This window comes from Capricornis sumatraensis, chromosome 2, assembly GCF_032405125.1.
Source record: "Capricornis sumatraensis isolate serow.1 chromosome 2, serow.2, whole genome shotgun sequence".
Classification (NCBI taxonomy): domain Eukaryota; kingdom Metazoa; phylum Chordata; class Mammalia; order Artiodactyla; family Bovidae; genus Capricornis; species Capricornis sumatraensis.
The window spans coordinates 30271463-30284057 of NC_091070.1; the positions used below are offsets into that span (position 1 = coordinate 30271463).

Genomic DNA, 12595 nt, shown 5'->3' on the forward strand with positions numbered 1-12595 from the left:
TGTAGTCAAAGCTATGGTTTTTCCAGTAGTCATTATGGATGTGAGAGTTGGACCATAAAGAAGGCTGAACACCAAAGAATTGGTGCCGTTGAACTGTGGTGTTGGAGAAGACTCTTGAGAGTCCCTTGGACAGTAAGGAGATCAAACCAGTCAGTCCTACAGAGTGTCAACTCTGAATATTCATCAGAAGGGCTGATGCTGAAGCTGAAGCTCCAATACTTTGACCACCTGATGTGAAGAGCCAACTCATTTTAAATCAGACTCTCATCCTGGAAAAGACTGAAGGCAGGAGGAGAAGGGGATGGCAGAAGATGAGATGGTTGGATGGCATCACTGGCTCAATGGGCATGAGTCTGAGCAAGCTCTAGGAAATGGTGAAGGACAGAGAAGCCTGGCCTGCTGCAGTTCATGGAGTCACAGAGAGTTGGACACAACTGAGCAACTGAACAACAACGACAAAAGCAAAATTTAAAAATGGCCGTTATAACAAAAATAAATGGATACACTTTCCTATTAAAGATATTTTAATTACAAGTAAAATAAGAAAAATCAATAACTCTTCAAAATGAGTGACTCGGGGAAAATGAAAGACTTGAAACAGACAGTATAAACATTAGTAAAGCAGTGATTTAAGCATTACATAAAATTTAAAGTTAAAAATAATATATTAGTTCTGCCATATGTGTCATACATGTTTTAAAAAGAAGGTTTCAGGATTTACTCTTAACTTGTTTTCCTTTCCTGTATTCAATTTTAGAGCATATAGGGGATTTAGAGACACAGACATAAGTACAGTTCAGTTCAGTTCAGTTCAGTTGCTCAGTTGTGTCTGACTCTTTGCGACCCCATGAATTGCAGCACGCCAGGCCTCTCTGTCCATCACCAACTCCCGGAGTTCACCTAAACTCATGCCCATCAAATTGGTGATGCCATCCAGCCATCTTATCCTCTGTCGTCCCCTTCTCCTCCTGCCCTCAATCTTTCCCAGCATCAGGGTCTTTTCCAATGAGTCAACTCTTCGCATGAGGTGGCCAAAGTATTGGAGTTTCAGCCTCAGCATCAGTCCTTCCAAAGAACACCCAGGACTGATCTCCTTTAGAATGGACTGGTTAGATCTCCTTGCAGTCCAAGGGACTCTCATGAGTCTTCTCTAACACCAGAGTTCAAAAGCATCAATTAATTACATCCAAAGAATGCATCCAAGTACTGCAACAGTACTTAGATGCAGTCTAAATAATGACAGAATGATCTCTGTTCATTTACAAGGCAAACCATTCAATATCACAGAAATCTAAGCCTGTGCCCCAACAAGTAACGCTGAAGAAGCTGAAGTTGAACAGTTCTATGAAGACCTACAAGACCTTCTAAAACTATACCTATTTGAATGCAGAGATCCAAACAATAGCAAGGAGAGATAAGAAAGCCTTTCTCAGTGATCAGTGCAAAGATATAGAGGAAAACAATAGAATGGGAAAGACTAGAGATCTCTTTGAGAAAATTAGAGATACCAAGGGAACATTTCATGCAAAGATGGGCAAAATAAAGGGCAGAAATGGTACAGACCTAACAGAAGCAGAAGATATTAAGAAGACTTGGCAAGAATACACAGAACTATTCAAAAAAGATCTTCACGATCCAGATAATTGTGATGGTATGATCACTCACCTAGAGCTAGACATCCTGGAATGCGAAGTCAAATGGGACTTAGGAAGCATCACTACAAACAAAGCTAGTGGAGGTGATGGAATTTCAGTGGAGCTATTTCAAATCCTGAAAGATGATGCTGTGAAAGTGCTGCACTCAATATGCCAGCAAATTTGGAAAACTCAGCAGTGGCCACAGGACTGGAAAAGGTCAGTGTTCATTCCAATCCCAAAGAAAGGCAATGCTAAAGAATGCTCAAACTACCACACAATTGCACTCATCTCACACGCTAGTAAGGTAATGCTCAAAATTCTCCAAGCCAGGCTTCAACAGTACATGAACCGTGAACTTCCAGATGTTCAAGCTGGATTTAGAAAAGGCAGAGGAACCAGAGATCAAATTCCAACATCCGTTGGATTATTGAAAAAGCAAGAGAGTTCCAGGAAAACATCTATTTCTGCTTTATGGACTATGCCAGAGCCTTTGACTGTGTGGATCACCACAAACTGTGGGAAATTCTTCAAGAGATGGGAATACTAGACCACCTGACCTGCCTCTTGAGACATCTGTATGCAGGTCAGGAAGCAACAGTTAGAACTGGACATGGAACAACAGACTAGTTCCAAATAGGGAAAGGAGTACATCAAGGCTGTATATTGTCACCCTGCTTATTTAACTTATATGCAGAGTACATCACGAGAAACGCTGGGCTGGATGAAGCACAAGCTGGAATCAAGATTACTGGGAGAAATATCAATAACCTCAGATATGCAGAAGACACCATATGACAGAAAGTGAAGAAGAACTAAAGAGCCTCATGATGAAAGTGAAAGAGGAGAGGGAAAAAGTTGGCTTAAAACTCAACATTCAGAAAACTAAGATCATGCCATCTGGTCCCATCACTTCATGGCAAACAGATGGGGAAACAGTGGAAACAGTGACAGACTTTATTTTTTGGGGCTCCAAAATCACTGCAGATGGTGACTACAGCCATGAAATTAAAGGATGCTTGCTCCTTGGAAGAAAATTTATGACCAATCTAGCCAGCATGTTAAAAAGCAGAGACATTCCTTTGCCAACAAAGGTCCATCTAGTCAAAGCTCTGTTTTTTCCAGTAGTCATGTATGGATGTGAGAGTTGGACTGTGAAGAAAGCTGAGCGCAGAAGAATTGATGCTTTTGAACTGTGGTGTTGGAGAAGACTCTTGAGAGTCCCTTGGACTGCAAGAAGATCCAACCAGTCTATTTTAAAGGAGATCAGTCCTGAATATTCATTGGAAGGACTGATGCTGAAGCTGAAACTCCAATACTTTGGCCACCTGATGTAAAGAACTGACTCATTGGAAAAGACCCTGATGCTGGGAAAGATTGAAGGCAGGAGGAAAAGGGGACGACAGAGTATGAGATGGTTGAATGGCATCACTGACTCAATGGACATGAGTTTGAGTAAACTCCGGGAGTTGATTATGGACATTGAGGCCTGGTGTGCTGCAGTCCATGGGGTTGCAAGGAGTCAAGACATGACTAAGCAACTGAACTGAGCATAAATTAATTAGATTAAGAATTAAGATTCACTTGAGTAATTAAGGAAGACAAAATTTTAAGTTTACCTTAAATGTGTGTATACTATCAGGCATATTAATTATACTTTTCAAAAATATCAAATTCCTTGAGACTCTTAAACCTTTCTGTTTCCCAGTGTTTGACTTAATGTTTTGTATGCAGTGGTTTCATTTAATGTTTGTACTTGTCAGTGTTGATAATAATAGTGATGATGAGGTGGATGACAATGTTCTTTGAGAGCCTTGAGTAGCCATGGCAAGCAAAACATTTTATTGTTTTGTATAGTCAATTCTAATGCTTAATTTCTTTTGTTCAGGTATTGAATGACTCTACTGTGAATAACCATCCAAAATGTACACATGTTACAGCTTTTAAAAATTCACAAAATATTATGCAGTTCAGGTAACCTTTAAAAATAAGAAATGGACTTATTTTCTGAAATGCTCAACTCAGTAAATAATATAAAAATGTTGTTTATTGTATTTTAGATTGGTAACTCCACAGAAACAATCAAATTGCAATCAATGGTTGGAAAAGAGAGATACAGGTATTTGCCATTTATATTATTCCTAAGAAATTGGAGTAACAAGTTATATCAGATTTTTATACTAGTCAAATAAATTATTTGGATGGTTTGCATCTCTGGCTAACTCACCCTGCATGCCTGGTTTTAAAATATGTTTTCCTTAAATATAAAAGAAATACACTTATTGTAGAAAATTTGGAAAATGGAGAAAAATATAAAAGAAGCAAAAATACCAACCACCCAGATATAACTGATACTATATATACTATTGTATATTTTTTTTCTCTATGCATATGTGGTTTTTTTTTCTTTTTGTTTGTTCCTTCAAATTTGAAACATACTATGTATATTACTTTGGGTCTGTTTCTTTCCATTTGATTTGCCCTCGAGGATATTTCTCCATGCCATTAAATAGATTTTATTTGTGATGACTTGTGACCCCATGGACTGTAGCCTACCAGGCTTCCCCATCCATGGGATTTTCCAGGCAAGAATACTGGAGTGGGTTACCATTTCCTTCTCCAGGAGATCTTCCCGACTCAGGGACTGAACCCCGGTCTCCCACATTGTAGGTAGACGCTTTACCGTCTGAGCCACCAGGGAAGTCCATAATATGTCTTTGCATGGGTATGCTTTAGTTTATTTAGCAGTCTCTCACACTGAGTATTTTGTTATTTCCAGATTTTTTTCTGTTATAAATGATGCTACTATATTCTTTTATATAAATATTTTGCTATCTTAGATTATTTTCTTTGAATAAATCATAGAACGGTCACAGGATATATATGTATATATTTATTATCCTAGAGTCAAGTAGCTCTTAGAACTTTGATGCACCCTTGACACAGACTCATTCTCTATGTGTGTGTATCTCTCTCTATATATATATATATTTATATATATACTGTATGCATACATATATATATAAAGTATATAATATATCATAGAGACACACACATACAAATATATATATATAGTTGTGCCTGATGCAAAGAACTGACTCATTGGAAAAGACCCTGATGCTGGGAAAGATTGAAGGCAGGAGAAGAAAGAGACGACAGAGGATAAGATCGTTGGATGGCGTCACCAACTTGATGGACATGAGTCTGAGCACACTCCGGGAGTTGGTGATGGACAGTGAAGCCTGGCATGCTGCAGTCCATGGAGTCATAAAGAGTCAGACACAACTTGGCGACTGAACTGATAGTTGCCCAGTAATAAGTAGCAATTAGGCTATATAAAAGTCTTTCTCTCTTCTTGACTTATTTTGAAATTTTAAAAAATGACTCATTCTGGTGGTAAATATATGCATATTCTGAATGGTCATATAATATACTATAAGCCTGTTCCTCTCACTCTCAATATAGGATTCAACCAAGATAATATGCTTAGATGGATACTCCTCCTACTTTCTTCTGGAAAAAAGGATTATGACTTATCTATCCAGGTGATATATTTCACCTGTTTATAATCCTCTGTATATGCTAAGCTGACAGAGTGTTAGACAGGGAGGAATGGATAATCTCTAGAAACAATATACCCCCTAATACAGATATATGGGGAAATGTATGTATCTGGCATAGTCCTAGCTGCCATTGAGCCTATGTGGTGAGGCTCTATACTCAAGAAGATATATAATTATCTTAGAAGAAGAAAGATTCTCTTCAACAATCTCCAAGCCTATCTTTTGAAGAAGTTAATATATGTGAAAGTAGTAGTATGATTAATGCAAGACGCAAACCTATAAAGCTTTCAGATGACCAAATTGGGAAACTTCTGTTCAAGATAGGAAAGAATTTCTTTAAAAAAATGAAAAAACCCAATCATAAAAGAAGTATTGATAAATTTGGTTATATTAAAATTAAGAATTTCTATTCATCAAAAAACACTATAAAAAGAATGGGAGGCAAGAGAATATATTTTTAATAAAACTGTCAAAGGAGTAGTTTCCAAAAATGTGTAAAAACCTTCTACAAACCAAGAAGAAAACTACAGACAACCCAATTAGAAATGTGCAAAATAATTACAAACAGGCACTTCAAATAGAAAAAACTTTGTGGCAGATAAACATATTAAGAAAAAATGTTCAGCAAATCAGGAAACTGAAAAATAAACCCACAATGAGATATCATTATACCCCCATCAGATTAGCAAAATTTGGAAGGTCTGACAAAGTTCAGTGTTGATGAGAATGTAGGACAATTAAAACTCACATAATTATTGGTAGAAACTTTTAATATGTCATTTATAAATAACTTACTGACATATAACTAAGTTATAATTGGAGCTCATAATTTTGTCCTGTGAAATTGAATAATTCCCTAGGGTAGCTCAGGATGGCCAGTTGCCACAACAAAAATTGGTGAATAGTTTCAAAACTAAAATTGGAGAATAGTTTAATATCTGGTAAAATGGAAGATACACATACCCTATATTTTGTAATTCCACTCCTAGGTATGTACCTAGAGAAATACAAGTACATACATACAAATATATATATATAGAAGAGTGTTAAAATCATTGTTTGTAAAACAATTGTCTCAAAACAGAAACACCCCAAATATCCATCTGTAGTTGAATGGATAGTATTGTGTTACATTGTGCTGTGTTTGTATAATGGAATGCTTTACACCTATAAAAGTAAGCAAACTATGTCTATATGCAACAATATAGATGAAACTCATGAGTGTACTAAACCGAAAAAGCATGACAAAGAGCACATACATTATTATTTCATCATATAACATTTAAAACAGGAAAAAGTATATTGCTTAAGTGATAAACTGATAAAGCAAATCAGGGTAATGATTATCACAGAAGTCAGAATGGTGTTTACCACTGAGAAGGAGGCTATGGGGAATATGGGGCCTTTTGGAGAACTCATAATGTTCTATTTCTTTATCAAGGCAGCAGTTACATGGGGTGTTCTCTTTATAATTTTGTTTGTTAAACTGTTCATGTAGGTTTTATTCTATTATTTTTACATATTAGATTGAAGTATCTAAAATTTCCATTTTTATTGACCAAGAACAGTTAAATATTGGCAGTTTCATATGGTTTAATTTGTTTTATTTACAATTAAATTTCAAAAAGAAAAAGTAGTTTGTTCTCATATAACAAACAGATGCTGAGTGTGGAGATAAAAGGACAATAAGACAATTGCCAGAATCAAATTGTGCTTCACAAGTAAGTCAAATGTTTTGTTTTTAATTCCTAAGCAGAATATTCTAATTTAAATATTGTTTTCATTTTAATTTCAGATTTGGGATAATGAAGCTTATTTATGTGAGGTCTGGATGTTATTAGCTTAGTAAGCAAGTTGCTGTGATGTTACAGATTCTATTCCTTGGAGGAGTTATAGATTTAAAAGTGAAACCACAAAAAGTTTACATGAAATATTTAAAAAATTGTCATTAATAATTGACTATATATATTGATACCACAACAACTAAATTATAACTGAAGAAAGAAATTTTGTTTGGTAAGATTGAATTATTAGCCAAGGCTGCCACAAAAATATCTTCAAAGTATTTTTTAATAGTAATAGCTTTAGTGATTATAGGTGTAGGCAATGTACTGTAGCTACTAAGGGATAAAACAAGAGAAACAACAGTAGTATTCTACTATAAAGAAATACAGGTAAAAAGCACACTTAAATTATTTTTTGCTGGAGTGACCCAAATAAATTGTTTCCAAATGGAATTTGGTAACAAACATTTGAGAAATCGTATTCCTAGCTTACCAAATGATATAAAGGGGAGTTAGTATTCAAGTCCTCAATTTTGTAGGGAAACTAGTATAATGAATTTATAAGGGCAAAAAATGTAAAGAACATAATCACTGAGAAAAAAGATTGCCCTTTTCTTTCAAAGTGAAAGTGAAAGTGAAGTTGCTCAGTTGTGTCCGACTCTTTGCGACCCCAAGGACTGTAGCCTACCAGACTCCTCTGTCCGTGGGATTTTCCAGGCAATAGTACTGGAGTGGATTGCCATTTCCTTCAAAGGAGTATATAAATCTTGACCCAGAGCACAATGTAGAAATTTTGAAAAGAAAATTATTTCTAACCATTTTTCTTCATCAATCTGAGTATATCCTGGTTGTGAGTTAATTTTGCAGGTAGGGATAGGTGAGATAGAGCTGGGAAGAAAAAAATGAGAAAATTGAAAATAATTATTCTCCTGTTTGCTGACAGATATATTTTGGTATCACTTTCACTAGTTATTCTTATTTCACTTATTTTGTTTATGAATTGAAAACATCATATGTTAATATTGATGTTTTTAACCTCACATATTTTTACATATGTGAGTTTATTAATGCAATAATATTCCTTTCATAGCTTTCTGTTACTTTGAATTTGCAGATTACATATGCAGAACATTTTGGGAAGCAAATAGAAAGTAATAGTGATGAAGTAGAAGAAAGGGCTGGGATTTTTCCACGAACTTCTGAAATTCCTTTATTTTTACAAACTCCTGAAGATGTGAAAACACCTGACTCTGTGGAGAAATTACCTAAAACTCCCTCATTTGAAATGTAAGGTTTTAATTAATTATTATAATGAAAGAATCTATATATTTTGAATTATGTAAATAATTGATAGGAATAGTAAAATGCTTAATACCTCTAACTTTAAAAAGTTTTCTATTATGGAATATTTCAAATATACAAAGGAGAGAGAATGAACTCTCATATACCTACCATTCTGCCATCTCATTTTATAGACCCTTTTCCCCATTTTACCCTGAAATGTTTAGCTGAAGGTAACATGGATCCTGAGTACCTATCAAATTTAATATTACAAGATTTAAGATTTTCAGAAGAATAAAAGATATATGGAAAATATTAAATTGTCAAGCTAAAAAGTTACTATCACATTTGGTAGATTGTAGACATCATTGAATAATATTCCAGCAGTCATTTTGCCTTAATGTTGTAGTGTCTTAAACAAAAACTGCCATTATTTAAGTAACTTTGGTTGACATAAATATCTCTAACATCGTTATTTAACTTTGGAAACCACAGATTTGTAGTTTACAGCCAAAAAACTAATGCTATATTTAAGCTTTTTGTTTAGTTCAGTCTTTTCTTTAATGTTGAATCCTGGGATTCTTCTAAAATATGTGTCAAATAGATTTCACTTCATCAGGAATCTCTCTCCTGTGTTCTACTCTGTATTTTAAATTGCTAGTAAGATTTTTATGTATAAATGTCATGCTGTTGACTCAAACACAGGATGTTCCAAATGGAATTTATCTTCAAATCTGGGAACTGTTAAAGGGTGTTGCAATCATATACTAAAACCTCTCCTTATGGATGAGAAAACCAATCTGTAAAGTGACTCATTAACAGTCATGGAGATAGTTATGGAGGTATCTTCAGACTTCTATTATTTAACACTTAATAGCACTATTAAGTGAATTTGAGTGTAAGCATTTTATAAGTATTGCTCCTTTCATATTCACAACAGCTTTGTGAGATGTAAGCACATTATTATCCTTATTTTATAGATGAAGAAACAGAATCACAGATGCTGCAACTCATCAGTGATAGAGTTGAGATTTAAACCCAGGCAGTTCTGCCTCCAGAATTCATGATTTTAACCACTGTGTTATATACTGGCTTGTCTAACTGTTTTTCCCAAATCATTTTATAACTTAACTCCCCTATGAAACAATCTGTCATGGCTGGCTTTTCATTAAGACTAAAATTTTGTGACTGCTTGCAAGATCTTGGGAACAGTTTAACATCAAGTTTAAGAACTTGGACTTTGAGTCTGTGTTGCTACATTCAGATCCCAACTCTGGCACTTATATTCTTTCAAGCAAATCATTTAATCGTTCTATGCCACAAAATCCTCTTCTATGAAATGGAGGTGATAGTAATGGTAGCTATCTCAGAGGGTTGTTTAAGGAATAAGTAAATTAATGATAATGGAAATACATAGAATAGAGCCTGACAGTATATGCTTAGAAAGAATTCTTTATTATAATTTCATAATTGATTATTATACTTTATTTAATATTAGTCTCCACCCAAACCATGGGTTTTCTTCTCCATAGGTTTGACACTTCAATAACTACTTCCTCCTTTTTCCTGCTATGCTAATTCTTACCTTTATAACATAGTACCTATGGTGCTTACCAGTCTGCAATATTTGATAATATGTATTTTACAATTTGATGATTTTCTTATTTCTCTGTATCAGAAATAGAAATACGGCTACTGAGAGTCAAACACAAAAGGACTCCCCTGGATTTTCTTTTTTAATGAGTTATACTTCTCGATCCCCTGGATTGAATTTATTTGATTCTTCTGTATTTGATTCAGAAATCTCATCACATCAGGTAATATGAGAAGCTCGTTTTATTTCTAAAAAATTGTTCACTAGGACCTCAAAAAGTTTAATTCTTTAATATCAAACTTTCTTGAAGCAGAGTACAAAACAGACAATTTCTTTTTAAAAAAATTTTATTGAAGTAAACTGATTTACAATGTTATATTAATTTCTGCTGTTAATTTTTGCTATACAAAGTGATTCAGTTATACATATATATTCTTTTTCATATTATTTTCCATTATGTTTTGTCCCAGGATATTGAATGTAGTTCCCTATGCTATACAGTCAGACCTTGTTTATCCATACTATATATAAAAGTTTGCTTCTGCTAATCCCAAACTCCCAATCCTTCCCTCCCCTTCCAGTCTACCCTTGGCAACTGCAAGTCTGTCTATATCTGTGTCTGTTTTCATTTTGTAGATACATTGATTTATATTGTATTTTTAGATACCACATATAAGTGATATCATATGGTATTTATATTTCTCTTTCTGACTTACTTCGCTTAGTATGATAATCTCTAGGTCCATCCATGTTGCTGCAAATGGCATCATTTCATTCTTTTTAATGGCTGAGTAATATTCTATTGTATATATAATATATAACACACCTTTATCCATTCATCTGTGAATGGAAATTTAAGCTGTTTTCATGTCTTGACTATTATAAGTTGTGCTACCATGAACAACTTACAGGGGTATATATATCTTTTTGAATTACAGTTTTGTCTGGGTATATGCCCAGGAGTGAGACTGCTAGATTGTATGGCAACTTTATATTTAGTTTTTTGTGAAAACTTTGTAGTGTTTTCCATTGTGGCTACCTCAGTCCCACCAGCAGTGTAAGAGGTTCCCTTTTCTCCACAGCCTCTCTAGCATTTGTTATTTGTAGACTTTTTAATGATGACCCTTCTGACTGGTGTGAGATAATTGCTCATTATAGTTTTGATTTGCATTTCCCTAATAATTAATGATATTAAGCATCTTTTTGCATGTGCCTGTTGGCCAACTGTGTGTCTTCTTAGGAGAAATGTCTGTTTAGGTCTTCTGCTCATTTTTTTGGTTGGGTTGCTTTTTTGTTGTTGTTGAGCTATATGAGCTGTATGTTTTAGAAATTAAGCCTTGTTGGTTGTATCATTTGCACATATTTTCTCCCAGTATGTAGGTTGTCTTTTCATTTTGTTTATGGTTTTCTTTGCTGTGCAAAAGCTTGTAAGTTTGATTAGCTCCCATTTGTTTATTTTTGTTTTTGTTTCCTTTGCCTTGGGAGACAAGAAAACATAGGTGCAATTTATGTCAGAGACTGTTTTGCCTGTGTTCTCTTCTGGGAGTTTTATGATGTTTTGTTTTATATTTAAGTCTTTAAGTCATTTTGAGTTTATTTTTGTGTATGGTGTGAAGATGTGTTCTAAGTTTGTTGATTTATGCAGCTGTCTAACTTTTCCACCACCACTTGCAGAGGTGGTTTTTAAAAGATTCTGAGTATTGATAGTTTAAAAAAGTTCCCCCATTGTCTTTCTGCTTTTAACTTCAAGTGTCTCACATTGATTCTATTTGTAAAAACAGAATCTCAGAATTTGAAGTGCAGTTAAAGGCAGTTTAAAAATTAGTTTGGCTTTATAGTTCTGAACAAGCTTCACGTATTGTCAATGTGAAAAATTTTTCAGGTAATTAGTTGGTCTTTTCCTCTCCATGTGTAAGTAGAAACAAAAACTGACAGAATTAAAGAAATAGATGAAAACAAGTTTAGTTAGAGATTTTTAACACCCCTTTCTCAGCAATTGATAGAATTAGACAACACAATCCAGAAATATCTTACATAAAATCCAAACAACCCTATCAACCCCCTTGACCTAATTGACATTTGTAGAACTCCACATCCAACAACTGCAACATATTTATTCTTTTCAAGTGGTGATGGTACATTCACCATGATAGATAGATCATATTCTGGGCTATTAAATGGGTCTTAATAAATTGAAAAGGATAGAAATCATGTAAAATATTTTCTCTGATCTCAGTGAAATTAAATTAGAAATCAATAACATATTAGGAAATTCCTGAATATTTATGCCATGGATCGAAGAATAAATTAGAAAAGATTTTAAAATGAATTATGAACATTCAGCATATAAAAATCTGTGGGTTCCTGCCCAAACCAGAACAAAATAACTTTAAATAATTAATAGAAAAGAAAGGTCCGTCATCAATGACCTAAAGTTCTACAGTCCACGGGGTCGCAAAGAGTCGGACATGACTGAGCGACTTCACCTTTCACCTTTCACCTTATATGTACCAGCAAGAAAATTACTGCCTCAATAGAGATATGGAAAAAGTCCATTTGGTGAGTAGTTAATTCACTGACAAAGAAATTCAAGTGACTTAAAAAAATCTCTGGGAAAAACAGCTTTCCTTATTAATTGTCAAAGTATATAAATCTGTGCATAATAATATTTATTCAAGTGTGATTTATATTAGAAAAAGAAATAGGAACAATCTAAATGTTTAAACAGAAGAATGATTG

At 34.2% G+C, this 12595-nt stretch overlaps 1 protein-coding gene across 1 annotated transcript in view; it reads left to right on the top strand.

Annotated features, from left to right (window-relative positions):
* Positions 1 to 12595, top strand: part of C2H14orf39 (chromosome 2 C14orf39 homolog) — a 48038-nt gene that overhangs the window by 24861 nt on the left and 10582 nt on the right. The window contains exons 11-16 of the mRNA XM_068966729.1: positions 3523 to 3608; positions 3695 to 3753; positions 6857 to 6918; positions 8096 to 8268; positions 9646 to 9651; positions 9941 to 10079. Of these exons, the coding sequence (XP_068822830.1) occupies positions 3523 to 3608; positions 3695 to 3753; positions 6857 to 6918; positions 8096 to 8268; positions 9646 to 9651; positions 9941 to 10079 (525 nt within the window). The remainder of the gene's footprint in view (positions 1 to 3522; positions 3609 to 3694; positions 3754 to 6856; positions 6919 to 8095; positions 8269 to 9645; positions 9652 to 9940; positions 10080 to 12595) is intronic.